The following is an 18,510-nucleotide window of genomic DNA, read 5'->3' as shown; positions in this document are numbered from 1 at the left end:
CACATCTCCAAAATGATAACTCTACAGGATTCTTCATGAAATTGAAATGAAAAAGGAGATACAAGGGTTTCTTCTGTGTGTGTGCATAGATATATATATATATATACACACACACACACACACACACACACACACACATACACACATAAATGGTGTCGTGTGACTTTTGACTCACCCTGTATGTGGATGGATATATAATACATACATACATACATACATACATATATATATATATATATATATATATATATATACACACACACACACACACACATATATATATATATATATATATATATATATATATATATATATATATATATATATATATATATAAATATATATAAAAATAACTCATATCTCCATTTTTGTTGTTTTCCAGTTTTTGACATAATTTGAAAATGCCTGTTGCCCTTTACATTGTCTGTAAATTTAGTAAGGAATGGACCAAAAGAAACAGCCCAACATGGAAAAAAATTCCAACATTTGGGAAAAAAAAATTCCATTTAGTTACATTAAAAGTAAAGTGTGTTTTTTCCTTCCCCTGTAAAGTTATTAGTTTGGAAATATGAGGTTTTCTTCTGACAACACATTATATATATATATATATATATATATATAAAATATGATATTATTATGTAATATTTAACTACAAACTGTTTTGTTGATGTTCCAAGTCAAAATAAGTTAACAGAGGACGTACGTCTGCACATTTTAATTCATATTTTAACATATCAGTATAAGACATTTAATTTTCTCTACAATCTTTTTTGAATCCTATCGATAAATACAAACTGTGCACTAAAATCAGCAGGAAAATGCCATATTTACGTTTATTTGCAGAAGATGTGTTAACCGATTCTATACAGTCAAATGTGAAATGAGAGGGAAAAAAAAACATCAATCTTATCAGACAAAACTCAGACGTTCAGTTTCCACTGAGACCCTTTTGTCTGGAGAAAGCAGTAACCTGTATGTGGGCGTCTTTGAGGAGAGCGCTGAGCTTTTTGTACTCATGAGTGGCCACGCTGTTTTCCCCAAAGGTGAAACTGATCAGCCAGCGGTGATGAGCCAACTTGTCCTGAAAACAAAGTTTTATGATTATCATCAGATTAGTTTGCTGATTAAATCACGTATCTGCGAAATCCTGTGTGAGTCACAACAGCAACACTGAGCAAACACCTGCTGGGAGGGGCGAAGGGGGTGCAACACACTTCCTCCGTGTTCAGACTGCTGCACTGCTAAATAACCACATCACTCACTCACGCTCAAATCCATTACCTCAAAGCTGGACTTGGTGAGGGTCTCCAGGTCAGGCATGTGCTGCATCACCAGCGCGTAAATCTCTCGGGCATCCAAACTCTTCAGAAACTGCGAGACCAAGAAATTCATTCATTCAGAGAACGATAGAGGAGCAAAGAGAAACAGGAACCCTGGAAGATGCTGTCCTACTACAGAAGATACTACAGTGATTAGCATAATACTATAACACGATAGTAGAAGGAATAATAATAATACTAATACTAATACTACTACTACTAATAATAATAATAATAATAATAATAATATGTTAATCATGCATCATTTTTATTTCCACCAAAGGTTTCAGCCAAAAATGACCACAATTCAAGAGTTTTATTGTTATACGCACAGCAGAAACAGGCAGTTTCACTGTACAATGAAATTCATACTTTGTTGTTCCTCCATTCACCAAATATAATTTTAATATAATCTTATAAGAAAATAAAAAAAATAGAAAATATAAGAATAACACTAAAAGCAATAGTTAAAAAAAAGCACAATTTTAATGGCAAATGGCAAAAAGCACTAAAAATGTTGGGAGAAAAAAAACCCAAAATATTTAACAGGACTACAACAAAGAATTAAAATCACTTTCAAACTAGTTTTATTGAACCAGTGATTAAAAACTGTGCTTGATTTCTGTTTATTATCAGTATCATGAAGAGGTGCAATAATAACTTCTTCTACACGTTTAATAACGTTCAAAAACGCAAACTGCAAAATATAACTAAAAACACTGGATTAGTGTTTTTAGTTATAGACCTAATGGGTTAGGTGGCGAATACTTTAGCCCAAATACTGTAATAACTAGAAATTTTGTTAAAAAAATACATTTATTCATCATATCTGTAAGTGAAATGATATCAGAGAGGGTCTTCTGAGCTAGCTGAGCGTTTTCTCCATGATTATGAGGGATGGGGGTGGTGATGGGACGGGGAAACATCACATTATTGGCTGATATTAATTTGCCCTGGTCCTTAATGCGCAGTGACACCTTCAAAAATGAGGTGACGTTTGCAGTTTGATGGAAGATTACGGGAAAACCAGAATTTTGTCCTTTAAATCACATGATATGACGAATCATATTTAATATGGTATTTAAAAAAGGTGAAAAAGGCAGGTTTTGATTTCAGGTCGACTCGATGGTTAGTGATAATTTAACTAGCATAATATGGACACAGTGGTACTAGGATTTAATAAGTTCTATTATTAGAAATAACTTCTAATCCCTGACTCTTTAAAAACTAACGGGAATAAAATAACAGTATTAACCACATTTTAAGTTAGCTATAAAGGTTTTCCTCAAGTGTTTTATTACATTTTCACTCCATATATACCTTTTAAATCTGCTGCAGCTACTACTCCTAAAGTTACTACTACCACCATTAATAATAATAATAATAATAAATAATAATTAAAAATCATTATTAATATAATTTACAGTTCTGTGGTTAATGTTAAAGGGCCCATATCATGAAAAACTACATTTTCCACACTTTCTTCACGTTCTTCAGAGTTTAGTGAAGTATGTAAGCAGTAGCCACGTTTACATGTAGCCTAATAATCCGTTAATCATCCGACTAATAGCTCAATCACCTCAATCTGCATGGACTAGTCCTATTGAGGCCAATCAGAATACAGTTTCTATCTGACTGATCGAGGTGGGCAATCCTGTAAATAATCCATTAAAAAGAAGAATAATATCCGTGTAAACGCCTGTATCCGATTACATTCCCTATCGGAAAGTTTAAGTCCGTTCTGCATGAGCGTCGCGTCACAGTGAGAGTTTATACCGCTCAACAAGGCGGAGCAGAAACTGGAGCAGAGGAGACGAAGTTCATGCTCTGATCTTTAAAAGACGGCGGTGGGACGGACGTCCAGCTTATGTGTCTCAGAGCACGACGTCTTCCTCTCGGCCTTCTTTAATAAGGACGTGTGAAGGACGTTTTCCTGAGTCTGACGTCATTTTAAAGCAGTTAAATACACAATCACTGCTCACTGCTGCTCATCTCACTCTGACGGGACTCACATGATGCTTGTTGTCATGGTAACATATACACTAGGTGATTCTCTATGCATGCGCGTCATTTTGGACCTGATTACTTGTAGTGAGCATGAAAACAGAGATTTTCCATCAGATTGTTGAGTAGAGTGAGAATAAACACCTCAGACAGTCTGTAATCAGAATGTGTTCAATCGGAATGGCAAACATCTTTGCATGTAAACACAGACAGTGTTGAAGTTTCAAAAAATACTGTTCACTCCTCAATCCATACAGTCCAAACATGTAAACTACAGTGCAAAAACTGCTTTACAGAAATATTTGGTACCCTCCACAAGGCCTATGATGTTGGGGAGGATCCCCACCCCCTCCCAGCTCTTTTTGGTATTCTTCAAACTAAATCCTTTTCAAGCAAAGCCCAACACTGCATGGCTTGTTGTTCTTTACTGGCAAGGCGTTTAATTTTGCTTAACTGGAAACATACTGCACCCCCCTCTTATAGTCATTGGGTCAAGGAAGTTCTGTTCAATCTGAAGTTGGAGAGGGTTAGATTTTCCCTTAATGGTGCATTGAGTAAATTCAACAGGACTTGGGACCCCTTGCTGTCCATCATAGACACTGTAGACATTGAACCAGAAGAGACACAGGTCTGAGTTGTTTGTCTATTTATTTAGTAATTTTTTTTTTTTTTTGTCCCCTTTAGATTTTTTTTCTACTAATTTTTTTAGTATTTTTGTTTTTTCATTTATTGTCCTCTTTTCCCTTTCCCTTTCTCTTCTTGTCCTCTTGTTTGTGATTTAATTTTACTTTTATTTATGCACCGTGCTTAACATGGGGTTGTTGGGATTTGTGTGTGGGAGGGGCGGGTGGGTGGGTGTGTTTTTTTTTTTTCTCCTTCTGAATATTGTAAAACAAGTGAGCAATTTTTATGTTTGGGGTCCACCCCATCCTTTTTTTTGTATTGTTGTTGCTCAATAAAGAAATTATAAAAAAAAAAAAAAAAAAAAAAAAAAAAAAAAAAAAAAAAAACTGCTTTACAGTTTCAGCGAGGTCACGAAAACCAACACATCTACATACAGTGTATCCCGCCTACTCAGCCCACAGCAGTTTAGCTCCGCCCACTCACTCTGAACCTCTAAAGGCTGTTTCAGTCCAGACTCCTTTTTGAATTGACATATTTTACATGAAATATACACGACATATACAGGATATCAGCCCTGTAACGATGGGCACTGTCCCCGACAAATAAACTGAAACATAATAAAACAAACCGTCATCTTATATAAGTAAGAATATTTCTTAGGAAGTCTTACCAGCACGCTGCCGTCCTGAGCGAGGGAGCTGCCAGGAGGAAAGAGGGCGGTGCTGCTGCTCGTCACGTCAAAACTCTCACACAGTTGAGGGTGCATGGTGCAGTCCATCCAGCCCACCTTCACCACACCGTCCTGCAGAGAGACGGGACAAACACAGACACCACCACTGACTAACGCAACGGCACTGACCGCTGTACAACAGAGGACGTTACACAGACTGTGTGTCATTAAAAAGAAGACCGATGCCCACCAACATCCCAGCCAGCTTCTGTCTCGTCGGTGACTCCAGACAGTCTGTGGGGAAAACAAGAGCACTAATCAGAGCTGTATGAGCTGTAATTGCTCTCCTCTTATCAGCTGTGAATGAGACTGTTGTCTGTCTTATCCAGAAATTAAATGCTTTTAATCTTACCTCCAGTGTCAGCGCAGAACGTTATGAGCCATCCGATTCTGGAGGCAAACGCTTGATCGATCTCAGTGAAAACGTTTCCTTGAAAAGAAAGAAATACATTCTTCAAGACCAGGACACTGTATAAAGGAGTGCATGAGCATATTTATGTATCATTTACATAATTTAATACTCATAACCTTAAACTCCTTGAGACCACCGTGATGTCATTTTAAACCCTTATAATAAAAGAAGCTGAACTCAGTTTGTTTTTCTACTGAAAGTCGACCCGTTTTTCCCCAAATCTGGGCTCTAAACTATAAACAGACGGCATCTCTTTATTGGTCACGTAAATTCAGATGGACAAACCAAAATATACCCTGGAGAGTAAGAGGTTAATGTTAAAGCCACATGGGCACAACAAACACTTTCTTCACAAATTTCATGAAGAATGGACCAAGAGAAACAGCCCAAAACGACATGGATAAAATTCTGGTTCTACTGACTTACATTAAAAGTAAACAAGGGAAAAACATATTCCTGTAAAGTTACAATGTTGGAGATACACAGACGTATATCGCTACTGTCGGAAGAAAACCTTGTATTCCTCCAAAAATTATACTTTACAGGAAAAACCAAACCCTGTCTACATTTTTGTCATTTGCCTGTTGCTCTTTACATTGAGTATAACTTTCATGATGAATGGGCCAAAAGAAGTGACCCAATGTGTAATATGTAATTAATATATATATATAAACAAACAACACCACCACACACATACACGGTTTTCTTCCAACAACACTGATATGTATCTCCAATATTATCAGTCAATGATCAGTATATAAGTCAATGGAACCAGACGTCTTTTCAAGTCATTTTGGGTCGTTTCTTTTGGTCCATTCTTCACGAAATTTACATACAATGTAAAGAGCAACAGGCTTTTTCTAATTATGTCAAAAACTAAAAAATAACCTCGTATCTCCATTTTAGTATTCTTCCAACAGCAGTGATATATACATTTTTGCATAAGTATCTCTCCAAAACGTGCCCTGCCTGCACCGCCTGCTGCCAGCAGAGGGCGACGGCAGCAAGGCGCCCTGCCTGCACCGCCTGCTGCCAGCAAAGGAGGGCGACGGCAGCAAGGCGCCCTGCCTGCACCGCCTGCTGCCAGCAGAGGGCGACGGCAGCAAGGCGCCCTGCCTGCACCGCCTGCTGCCAGCAGAGGGCGACAGCAGCAAGGCGCCATGGACTAATCAGGCTAACCTGATACACCTGGGAGCTCTCCTATTTAAGGTGGCAGCAAACGCCAGCGTGTGTCACACCTTTGTAGAGGGGTGACCGGTACGGTACTCAGTGAAAAGGAAGAGAAAAGAAAAGAAAGGAAAAGAGCTGGAAAGTCAAAAGAGAGAAACTGCCCTAAAACTACTAAGAGCTCAAAAGAAAAGACGGCTCCAAGCCCCGCTAAAGTGTTTGCTCCTTGAGGAGCAAACCTGCAAAACCTAAAACTTCCTCTCAAAATCACAGTGGAAGTTTCCAGTTTTCTGATTATTTTTTTTTTATTTCGCCCTTTTTCCAACTAAGCCTTTGAGCACGCCGGTTGTGGCGTTTCCTTTGTTTGTCGTTCGTTCCCGTCTTTTTTTTCTCTCCCTTCCTTGAAGGGCTTCAACCGAGGCTGCCCATGCACCCCAGTGGCGCAGCGGTAACGTCACAGACCGCCAAGCCATACAGCGGCGGTTAGAACCCGGCTTGGGGTCACCCCACTTTTTTTATTGCTGCCCCATACATCTCCTTACCCTTTTTGCTGGGTTTCAGTTCTGCACTTGGGTACGCCTCCCCGCTGTCCCATAACAAGAAGGCAAAAACTTATGTAAGTTAACAAAGATTTTTTGCAGTGCGTCTGTTTGTCCATTCATTATGAAATTTTCACAAAATGTGGAGGAGACCCGTCACGTTAAAATCAGCACAAAAATAAAAACGTATTAAAATGGAGACACGTTTTTCTTCAGACAGCGACGATATCAAGGCTATTGTGATTTGTCCCGTCCACAAAGCCAACCACCAAGCAAAAGCTAACGTAGCCAGCGTAACGGAGCTATCAAGCTAGCGCATCTGTCTGTTTATTCAGTTCCCCGGACACTCGTTCAGCAGTAACGTGAATAAGAGTAACGTTTGTATTTCACTTGTTTTTCCTCGTTCACACTGTTTCATTTCAGTTCAGTGACAAAGCAAACTGGGAGTGCTGGACAGACATGTCAATCAAGCATGCTCATTAGAATATTAGGCCACACCCAAACATTCCATTCAAACTTTGCAGGATGCTTAACATACCACTTTCAGCACCGTCCCAACATTTTACACGGTGTTTTTTGAGTTTAATGTATGTTTATGAAACAAGATTGTGAACAACTATGTTGGTCCATTCATCATGAAATATTCACACGATGTAAAGAGCAGCTTTTATCTGTACAACAAAGTAAAAGAATTTTGGAACCAAACCTTTTTGTTTTCTTTTTTTCTTTTGTTAATACTGAAAATGAAAATGTCAGCTGATCTTTACATTGTGTCCAAATCCCATGATGAACAGACCAATAGAAGCGGTCCAAATGTTCCAAAACGTAATAAAGCGCCAAAGACCTTTTTTTTTTTTTCTCCTCTATTACCAATTCAGAGGCGAAAGGCTTTGTTCAAACGGTATCACTATGGACCAAGCTGGTTGTTTAATGTGTTTAGACAGTTGGCGAACGTACCTTGCCACAACTCGGTCACTTTGCTGGTTACAAACTGCATTGCGAACTTGGTGAGGCTGGCCTTGGACCTGTCTCCATAGTATTTCTCTGGATTCTGAGAAATGAGAGAGAAAAATGCATTAAATGACGAGTAAAATCTGGATTCAGTCACCGAGCTCAAACCTTTTGTGGATGTTTCTTGTTCAAGTAATTATTTTGCTTTTAATACATGCACAATAAGGGGGCATCTAAGCGCTGGCCCTGCCATCAGGAGATCGTGAGCTCGATCCCTGGTGATGGTACAGACGTTCATAGCTGCGAGTCCAAGAGCACAACTGGCCTCGCTCTCTGTGGGTGGGCAGAATGGTCCCCCTTCTCCCCCCATCACTCAGCATGATGCTGGTCAGCGCAGGCGTGTTAGCTGATGTAGCAGATCTGGAGGTTGGTGGAGGTTGGAGGTTGCCGAAAAGAAGCAGCGGCTGGTTTCACAGGTCTCAGAAGAAGCCTGTGCTGCCTTCACCCTCCTAGCACTGGTAGCATCGTGTGACTGGGGGAGTCCTAACTAGCGGATGGAACTGAAAATGACTAAATATGGGAGGAGAAAAAAAAAAATGCACATCAAGGATGAATAATCTCACCATGCCGGCTCTGAAGATGTACAGGCTGGGGTAGCTGCTGATGCCTTTACTGCGACAGAGTCTGCCGTTGTCTCCGCAGTTCACCGCGCCGATCCGTATCACACCGTCCATCTCCTTCGCAAACTCTCGCCACTGTTCATTCATATAAGCACAGAATCGGATTAGAGTGGTTAAAACATTAGTCTTCTGTTTTTAGACGGTCTGGCTATGTGTGATGAAGACATCCTCTACACAGGGGACACACTTTAATACGGCATCTTCTGCACCATTAAGTCCACAAATTGGACATAAACAACATAAAATACATAATGTGCCATAACATTTTCACGGGCTGCATTTTGTTTTATTCTGCATAATACTGATATTAAATATGTTAAAGTCAGCAAATAAACTTAAAGTCAATCACACATGTTTGAGAAGTGGTGCCTAAACTTTTGACTGCCAGCAAAATCATCCCAAAGATGTATTTTTATGTATGTATGTATATATTATTATTATATATATATATATATGTATATATGATTTCAGTGTTTTACCATCATCAACAGTACACAACTCAAAAGACTTGTGTAGGTTCTCTGGTGGTTCTGGATAGTAAATAAAATGTCTGTGTTGTAGTCATGGCAACCCCTGGTTCCTATCACCACGACTGTAAAGACATCTGAACCATTTCACACCAAACCCTCTGAATGACAATGATTTTTTTTTAATTAGAATTATAATTTGCATTAGAGCTGGACGAGAAGGTAATGCAACTGAAAAATCAGCAATTACCAAATAAACTAGAAAACTGGTTTAATTTAAAACAGCTTTCCAAGGAATATTAAACGATATGTACATGTAATGCAGTCATGTGGGCGCAGATGAGGTCACTGATATTCCAGCTTTTTTTTTAAAAAAAAGACCATTTTGATATTGACCGCTAAATTTCAGATATCGTACAGCCCTGTGAGAGAGATTACCGCAAGACAGGGTGAGCAAGAAGCGTAAAAGCCAGGGTTGTGAGTTACAGCAGGCGAGGTTTACCGTTGGAGCGAGGTCATGACAGTGCGAGCATCGGGGAAAGTAGAAGTTCACAAACCAAACTTCTCCAGAGTTCACCGCTGCGTCTGTCCAACAGAGGAGAGAAAACAACCGGTCACCCCAAATGACTCTCATTTTCAGTCAGAGAGAAGCTGAAAAGTGTCTTCAGTCTCCGCAAAATGACTGTACTTTCATCGAGAGGTGGGAAAATTTTAAAATATGCTGTTATTGTCATAATAAATTGTCAAAATACACTGATTATATGATGGGTATCATATTTCTAGAACACTGAACTCTGTGGATCAGAAAGGCAAATTACACCAATTACAGAGGGTCTGTAACCAGCCAGTGAATAGAAACTGCATAGTGACAAGCAGCTGACTGAAGGCCTGTTTCATTTCATTCATTTATTTTTACCAACGGTTTGATTTTATAACAAATACAACAATAATAACAAGTTTAATAACTACCAAATTATTAGTTCACTCATTCTTTCTCAGATTTTTTCCCGCTTTTTTTTTTTATGTGGCACTGCGGCTTTGTTGCTGCATTTTATTCGCTCCAACTTGTTGACAAACCTCAGAAAAACGAAATATTGTGATGTTGATGTGATGTTTACACACTGCCTACTGTGAAAGACCCTTAATATATTACGTTCCGTCTTCGCCCAAACCTTTTACTTCCGTCAAGCAAATGTCTGTCTGCTTGATTTTATCACGTCTGGTAAAGAGAGACATCACTTACCAAAGTCTCCTCTGTCCAGAGTAATAACTTCTGGATCATCATCATAAATGCCTGTAAAACAGAAATCATTGGATGGTTCAGGTCAGCAAACCACTAAACACGATGGAATACATCTATGTTCAGGTCTTTCAAACAGACCAGTGACTCGCTCGAGTTACCAAATCATACCGAAATCATATCTGTAGTAGCTCCAGCTTTCGTATCTGCCTCCCTGCTGGTCGTCCTGAAGCCCTTTCTCTCCGTATTTGTCATATTTCTTCCTCAGGTCTTCATCCTTCAGCACCTCATACGCACGGTTGATCTTCAAGAACTTCTCGTGGGCCGTCTCATCATTCTACACGTACAGATGTGAAGAGAGACATGATCAATTACGCAACACGTTTAAACGGTTAATCTAGGCAACAGACCTTCCAAGGGTCATTTCAATCTCACATGTCTCCGTTTAGCAGAAAACAAAGTCCCATGATGACGACGATTCACTTAAACACAACAAACACTGGACTGAAGTCCATAGCAGCATTTATTTATATGTTCTTTTAAGGAATGATAAAGATACTAAATCAATGTTTTGTTACAGGCTGGTTCACGTCATTCAGTTGGATCCATCTGAATCTCCGACAACCCACCGGACTTTCCAACAACCTACCAGATGTTGACAAACATCAGCCTTTACAATAATCCATCAGACTTTCCAATAACACCAAATTCTCACGCCACCCCCAGAATTCCTGACAATCAATCAGCCTTTCTGAAAATCCATCGGACTCTGACAATCCACCGGATTATCTAACCACCTGCCCAGAATTCCTGACAATCAATCAGCCTTTGCAATGATCCATCAGACTCTCTGACAAACCACTGGATTATCCGACCACCCATCGGACTCTCCGACAACGCGCCGGACTTTTCAACAACCTACCAGACTTTGACAATCCATCATCTTTTTTATGATAATCTAGCAGATTCTCTGACGACCTACCAGATTACCTGACCTTCCCCCAGACTTTCCAACAATCCATCAGACTCTCCAAAAACCCACCAGATTTTCCAACAATCCCCAGATTTTCCAACAATTCATCAGACTCTCCCACAATCCATCAGAATTTCAGACGATCCATTAGACTCTCAGAAAACCCACCAGATTATCCAACCACCCAGCAGACTTTGACAATCCACAAGACTTTCCATTAACCTACCAGCCACCCTGACAACCCACCAGCCAATACATGAAAGCACATCCACCAGACTCTCTGACAGCCCACTAGACTTTTTATTAATCCATCAGTGTCTCCACCATCCCACCACACTATCTGACAAACTTACACATTAGCAAACTAAACCATAATTACTTCAGATGGACCACAAACAGAAAAGCCGGTACCAGTAAGAACATAAACCACTTCACACATTTCTAAAGGACTTTGCTGTGTTCTTGGTTATGGCACTCACTGGGTTCTTGTCTGGATGCATGGTCAGAGCGAGCTTCTTAAAGGCCTGCCGGATCTCCCGGGTGCTTGCTTCTCGCGAAATTCCCAGTAACTTGTAGTAATCTTCATCTGAGTGACTGGTAACCACCAGCCACATTATGAAGAGCAGGAAGAGCAGTGGTTTCCTTGACGGCTTCAGACAGTTCTGGATCACTGCCATGCTTGATTTCTGATGCCTCGTTGTTGCAGGTGATCTTGAAGATGCCTGAAGATTCAAACCATGTGCCTAACAAAGAACCCTGTAAGCACAGAACAGAAGGCGGTCAGAAGGCCATCCACACGGCATATTACAATATTTACCACGTAGAAATCAACACGCAGGCATACGCTGGCTATATTTACAGAAGGTGGAGTGTCTAAACCGAGGAGGGATGCGTCACATGGCCTAAATCCGGGCCACAGCGGGAAGTCATCAGGTTTTACTGTGAGCGACCACATACTATACACATACTATTAGACAAGGAAATACTACCTAACCAAAGAGATCATCTATTACACACCTGTGGTCTTCAATACTCCAACACTACCTTCACTCTACAGCAACAGGTCTATAGATCGCTGCTGTGGGAAGAAAACCTCGTATCTCCATTTTTTGTCGTTTTTTTCAGTTTTTGACTTAATTTGAAAAAGCCTGTTGCTCTTCACACCGTGTGTACATTTCATGACGAACGGACCAAAAGAAACGGCCCAAAACGCCCTGGAAAGACGTCTGGTTCCATTGACTCACATTAAAAGTGAAGCAGGTTTTTTCCTTCTCCTGTAAAGCTTCCGTTTTGGAGATACGAGGTTTTGATCCGACAGCAGCGAAAAGGTTATTTTTCTTGAATTGTATGAATTCCGTGAGGACCAGTAATGATGTTTGTGATGGTTTATGTACCGAAATCCGCTATAATTCATGATTCATAACTACTTGGCAACCTTCTTTTCTCCTGCAGAATAAACCAGACTGTTTTCGTTAATGTACCTCTAAGACTGACACACACTGCGTGTCCAAAAGTTTGCGGACACCAGCGTTTCCTCTGAAATGAAGGGCATTGACAGTGTCTGTGCTGCAGTAACAGCCTCTACTCCTCTGGGAAGGCTTTACACTAGATGCTGGAACATTGCTGTGAGGATCTGATTGAGCATTAGTGAGGTCAGGTACTGATGTTGGATGGTCAGTTCTGGACCTCCAGCTCACCCCAGAGGTACTGGATGGAGCTCCATCACTCCAGAGAGCACAGTTCTACCCCTTGGCATTGGACTTGGTGACCTTAGGATCATGTGCAGGTGCTCCAGAGTGTCCCGTCCTATTGGTCACTGATCTTCTATGAAGGTACTTTAATGGTAGCTGAATTTAGTACTGACCAGAGCTGTGTGGACCCCCACAGGCCCACCAAAGAGAAGGCATTATTTGGGTGGTGGGTCAGTCTCAGCACTGCAGTGGTGCTGGTGCAAGTGGATCAGGCGCAGCAGTGCTGCTGGAGTTTTTAAACACCTCGGTGTCGCTACAGGTCCGAGGACCAAAAATACCCAGCCAACAGCCTTTACATCTACAAGGTGGACCGGCAAGGTGGGAGGGTCTAATAGAGTGGACAGTGAGTGGACACAGTGTTTAAAAACTCCAACAGCGCTGCTGTGTCTGATCCACTCGCACCAGCACAACACACACTAACACAAAACACGAGCACTAACTAAACTACAGCTGATCGTCACCGCGAGCACCCAGTTTACTCCTCTCTATTCCTGCTGCCCGAACTCCACCGGGTCTCCAGCGTCGCAGTAACATCCGCCAGCATCTTGTTCGAATTTCCCCGTTCCACCTTAAATGGTGCAGCAGTTACACTCTGGCGCTTGCGGCGTTCTAATAATAACTGCTGCCATTTAAGGTGGAACGGGGAAATTCGAACAAGCCAACTTCAGCCTCGTCAGTAAGTTCAGCGGTTAAAGCTAACAGGCTAACGTTAGCCACACCAGACACACAGACAGCAGGCCGGTCCAGCGGTAGCGGCCACGGCCGGACAGACGGGACACAAAGCCGGGAATTACCTCTGAATCAGAACCGCTAAGCGGCGGGTCGGGGGTTCTGTGTTTACGGGTCGCTGTGGCCCGGATGCCGGTACACTGCTACACCGCGCCGCGCCCCCCGACAAACTCTGCACCCCGAGGACCCTGCGGTAGCCGACGCGCCCGCCTGGCTGAAAAGCCGGCTCAGGCTGGGGCTTGACCTTACTCTGGAAAACTCGCCCTTAGCAGAAATAGCGCCGATCCGATTACAGTAAGACCCGCTATTAAACCTGTGTAGTAGGCGGAGTAGTAGAGCCTGGAAACTCACTTTAAGCAGGGATTTTATATTAATATTTAGAATATTCAGCTGAACAATGGCATACAATGGATTTTAACTTAGTGGGTAAATTTTACACAAATCCGAGCGATTTTAGGCTTTTCTGCAATGCATTATTACTACTACTGCTACTACTAAACAACAACAATAACAATAATAACAATAATAATTTATTATTATGATTCCTTACTACAAATACAGCCGAACAAAAATTTCATTTGAATTTTTGTTTTTATTATTTATTTATTTATTTTCCTTTATTTTATTTTACATCGCTATTCGTTGCATAGATGTATGTATGTATATCTCTCTCTCTCTCTCTCTCTCTCTCTCTCTCTCTCTCTCTCTCTCTCTCTCTCTCTCTCTCTCTCTCTCTCTCTCTCTCTCTCTCTCTCTCTCTCTCTCTCTCTCTCAAATTATCGTTACGGCAGCGAGCGGTGTTGCGTCATTTACCGCCCACCGGCACAGCCTGCACCCTCCTAAGAACTAGCCCAAGCGTGACGTAATGGCGTTCGCTGAGCGCCACGTCTTTTCTCGCGACATTCCTGTTTTGCTGGATATACACTCATACAGCCACGCTGGGCACAGCTCATTAATATTCATGACGCCCGGCACAGAACGCCGTCTGATTGGCCGAGCAAAGCGCGGCTCTGCTAAGTGGGAGTCGATGCTAATCTCAGTCACAAACACCACTGCATATCTTCACAGCACGTCCCGCTAATTTACCGTGAACATGACGGTAAACCCGTTTTTAATGAGCAGAGCCTGCAGGCAGACTTCATAAAGAGCAATGGCCCCTCAGCAGTACCGCTGGGGTAGCTATGCCACTCTGCCCACCTGGGTTCTGTTAGCGCCAAGCTAACAGCAGCGCTCCTTCGCTGCCCACAGGCAGCTGACCACCCCTGATAGCTGGGCGGGGGGCCGCTGTCGGGCCCCTGATGGCAAAGTCGGTGGGCCGCTGGCCTTTGGCTCGGCCTTTTCTGGACAGCCCACAGAGTGTCAGACGAGATGTGGTGTATCGTCGCTCTCTAGTTCTAGTTCACTCGTTTTTCCCTCCTTTTCTTTAGTTATAATGTAAGTCAGCTCAGTGAACGGGTTCAGTCCGGCTCAGTGTCAGGAACAGGTTCCGTAAAACACCGTGATGAGACACAGGAGCTCGTTCAGTAGGACGCTACCGAAACGACCGCAGAGCGCCACAGGAGGTCATTCTTACCTGTGGCCATCGAACCCTATAACTCCTCCCTCAGGTGTCATACTGTGGCTCATCGGCGCAAAACTCAATACCAAGCTGTACCGTTCATGTGTAGTAGTAGTAGTAGTAATAATGTAACAGGGAGGGAGGAGGCGGACGCACGTGCTGAGGTAAGCGAGATCTATTAAGGGCAAATCCAGGGTCATCGTTGAGGCAGTCCAGGGTCAGAGATCCAACACGGATTGATCGGGGAACAGACATGACAGACACCAGAATCCAACAACCAGAACAAAGACCAGAACAAAGACCAGAACAAAGACCAGAACAAAGACCAGAACAAAGACCAGAACAAAGACCAGAACAAAGACCAGAACAAACAACTCAGCAGATAACAATTCAGACAACACAGACCAGCCAAGACAAGGGGCAAACACAGGGCTTATAAAACAGGGTTAACAAGGGACAGGTGAAAACAATCAGGGGCGGAGTCAAGAAACAAGGGGGCTGAACCAAAACAAACACACATAGAAGATCCAAAACACAAAGCACATGGGCAGGACTGGGAGAGGCCAATCGTGACGACGACTAATAATAATAATAATAATAATAATAATAATAATAATAATAATAATACTGTGCAAAATCGCAGAGGTTTCATATTTATTATCACAGCCACTTTACTGCATTTGTAAGAATTTAAACATGTACATATTGCAAATTTCTCTTTGTTTTAAATGATATTAAAGTGTTTAGTCTTTTATATAAATGCTTGCAACTGTAGTAACTGCACATTCCCTCTGGGATCAATAAAAGATTCTGATTCTGGTTCTGACGGCGAGCATGTATCAGGTCAGATAAGGTCGGCACCCCGCTGACTGTTTGCCACTGCTGGTCCACCCTCAGACTAGTTTTTAATCTCCTCCAGCGCAGTTTAAATGCAGAGACTTTTATTTTAGATAATAAACTCAAACACTACAAACAACTGGGAGAATGAAAATGACTAGGCCTGATATAAAATCATGTTATAGGAAATGTTTCTGACTCTGAGCCGGATTAAAATTACTGACAGAAACCGTTTACAAACTGTAACTAGAGAAAGGAAGGAAAAATCAGAAAATTGGACTGTGAGTGGAAAACGAGTGATGTGCCAGAGTAAATGTACAGAGACTTTTATTTTAGAAAACAAACTATGAAAAAAAAATTACAGAGTTTAAAAATAAAATTCCCTGAAAACAAGAGGGCAGTGGACCACTGTCGGCCCACTGATGGCAAAGCTGGCGGTCCACTGTCCTGTAATATTTTTCATAGTTTGTTTTCTAAAATAAAAGTCTCTGTACATTTAAAATCAGACAGTAATGGGTGTTCGAGGATGGACCAGCAGTGGAAAACAGCCGACGGGGGGCCGACCTGATCGAGCAGAGGACCGATATGTGCTGCTATCAGGGATTAGCCAAAGGTACAGGCTGTGGGACTTTGCGAGAAACAGTCATTTCCAATATTTACCATGTTATTGTTTGCTTTATTACATTTTTGATTGATTCATTAAAGTAGCAAACAACAGGAGGAGTTCTCCGTGGCAGGTCGAGGACCTTGGCGTTTCAGAAAAGTGTGTCGTGTTGTTCAGTTCTAAGAGCTTGAATTTGGAAAAACAACCAAGTCACACAAAACAAAGTTCCTCTGAGTTCAGCACGGAAATTACAAAAGCCTCTGTTGACACGCGGAGTCAAGCGTCAAGAGAACATGTCAAGAGTACAGTTCACCCAGAAGACGGACTCAAATTTCAAGAAGAAATGCATAAATAATTTGTCTTCTCAGCTTCTCAAAACATGTAGTGATCAACCAAAGCAGTGAAAAGACAAAGGCTTTAATTAAAAACATGCAATTAAACAGCATTTCATCCAGTTTCTGTGAGGTTTTCAAGTTACTTGTCTTTGTCATAATCTTGTGTAATAGGTTGGTGAAAGGAACCATTCAAATCACTATTATTATTATTATTATTATTATTATTATTATTATTATCCATCCAGTCTTGTCCTTTTATTTTCTTATTCCATATGCATTTTTGTCAGCCATGTGCTTTTGTTGTTGGTTTTTGTCTCCTCCTTGGTCCTGTCCTCTTGTTATCTGTGTCACCTGTCTGTTGTCTGTAGCTGTAGTGGTATTTTACATGATCTCATGGCTCGATTATCTGCGTTCAAGCGGTAATATTTTGTTTTCTGCAGTAACCAGCAGTGACGACTTACTTGAATTGACGAAGGCGCCTGCGTTTCCAAAGCTCAAGGTCGGAAACATCGACGGTCTTAAATTGTTGCACTTTTTCTAATCAGACGCCATTCTGACCAAAAGGGGGCCGACTCATCGTATCTCCTGGTGTGGTTTTGTGCGTAATCATGGAAAACATCCTTGGTTTCTCAGAAATAGAGGAGTGAGAGGTGCACAGTGTTAATATTGAACTATGTCCACAGACCCAGACACTGAAATTAAGCGTCAAAAACAGCATGTTTTGAATCCACTGTTCTTGTAATGTCATAAAAACCAACACACGTCTATACAGGGTGATTCAAAAAGATTCATCTGATTTCAAAGCACTGCATTTTTACAGCCGTGAGGAGCCGAGGAACCAATCACAATCCAACTGTAAGAGGGGGGTCTTAGAGGTTCTGACTGGCTCCTTCAGTCTGAGAGGAGATGAGACCCCTGAGCAGAACGTTCTGCGTTCTCCACGTCAATAAGAGTGAATCCGTCTTAACTGTGCAGCCTGATTTTCATGGGCAGTGAAGCTCCAGCAGCTCAGAGCATTCGCCGTTGGTTCCACAGCACTGGATGATCTCCGAAACCCCACTGAAAGAGCCGTGAGAGCAGCGACGCCCGACACGCTCAGTCCAGTCTGGGATGAGTTTGACTGTGGAGTTGATGTCTGTACAGCTGGAGGAGGTTCAGACTGAGATCTTGTACAATTACATAATAAACATTACGCTCATTTAAACCGTTTAGAGCTCACTGCACTGATCTGGAATGACTTACAAGAGAAATCAATCATTTTGAAATCAGATGCATCTTGGAATCACCCTGTATATCCACCTACTCAGCCTACAGCAGTTTAGCTCTGCTCCCTCACAATACAGGTACAAGGCCTGTTTGAGACTGGTCAGTTTTTGAATAAAGCAGAATTCAGGCTAGCCAATGAGAACCGAGTTCATTTACATATATCAGCCAGTGGCAGCACAGCCTGTTTAATTGCAAGGGATGAAGAGAGGATGGAAAATGGTCATGGAAAAATGATTTTGGTACATAAACCCACACCAAAAAAGTGAAGTAGACGGGCTCTTTAAAACTCCTGTGACCACAACAAGTGCTGAAGAGACCTGGTTT

The 18,510-nt window shown here is 41.7% G+C and overlaps 1 protein-coding gene across 2 annotated transcripts in view; it reads right to left on the bottom strand.

Moving 5' to 3' along the window:
* Positions 1-18,510, bottom strand: part of dnajc10 (DnaJ (Hsp40) homolog, subfamily C, member 10) — a 40,662-nt gene that overhangs the window by 19,451 nt on the left and 2,701 nt on the right. The window contains exons 1-12 of one of the 2 annotated variants that reach the window (XM_017722890.2): positions 13,652-13,802; positions 11,586-11,862; positions 10,305-10,470; positions 10,137-10,187; positions 9,396-9,478; positions 8,370-8,501; positions 7,753-7,846; positions 5,030-5,107; positions 4,868-4,911; positions 4,618-4,749; positions 1,282-1,371; positions 971-1,081 (exon numbers count right to left, since the gene is read on the bottom strand). In XM_017722890.2, the coding sequence (XP_017578379.2) occupies positions 971-1,081; positions 1,282-1,371; positions 4,618-4,749; positions 4,868-4,911; positions 5,030-5,107; positions 7,753-7,846; positions 8,370-8,501; positions 9,396-9,478; positions 10,137-10,187; positions 10,305-10,470; positions 11,586-11,783 (1,179 nt within the window). In that variant the 5' untranslated portion in view covers positions 11,784-11,862; positions 13,652-13,802. Of the gene's footprint in view, positions 1-970; positions 1,082-1,281; positions 1,372-4,617; positions 4,750-4,867; positions 4,912-5,029; positions 5,108-7,752; positions 7,847-8,369; positions 8,502-9,395; positions 9,479-10,136; positions 10,188-10,304; positions 10,471-11,585; positions 11,863-13,651; positions 13,803-18,510 lie in introns of those variants that run through there. The other variant, XM_017722891.2, reaches the window with a different exon arrangement.

Source organism: Pygocentrus nattereri, chromosome 6 (genome assembly GCF_015220715.1).
Source record: "Pygocentrus nattereri isolate fPygNat1 chromosome 6, fPygNat1.pri, whole genome shotgun sequence".
In the NCBI taxonomy this organism is placed as follows: Eukaryota; Metazoa; Chordata; class Actinopteri; order Characiformes; family Serrasalmidae; genus Pygocentrus; species Pygocentrus nattereri.
The sequence above is the reverse complement of the archived record's forward strand: the minus strand, read 5'-3'. Positions and strand labels throughout refer to the sequence as shown.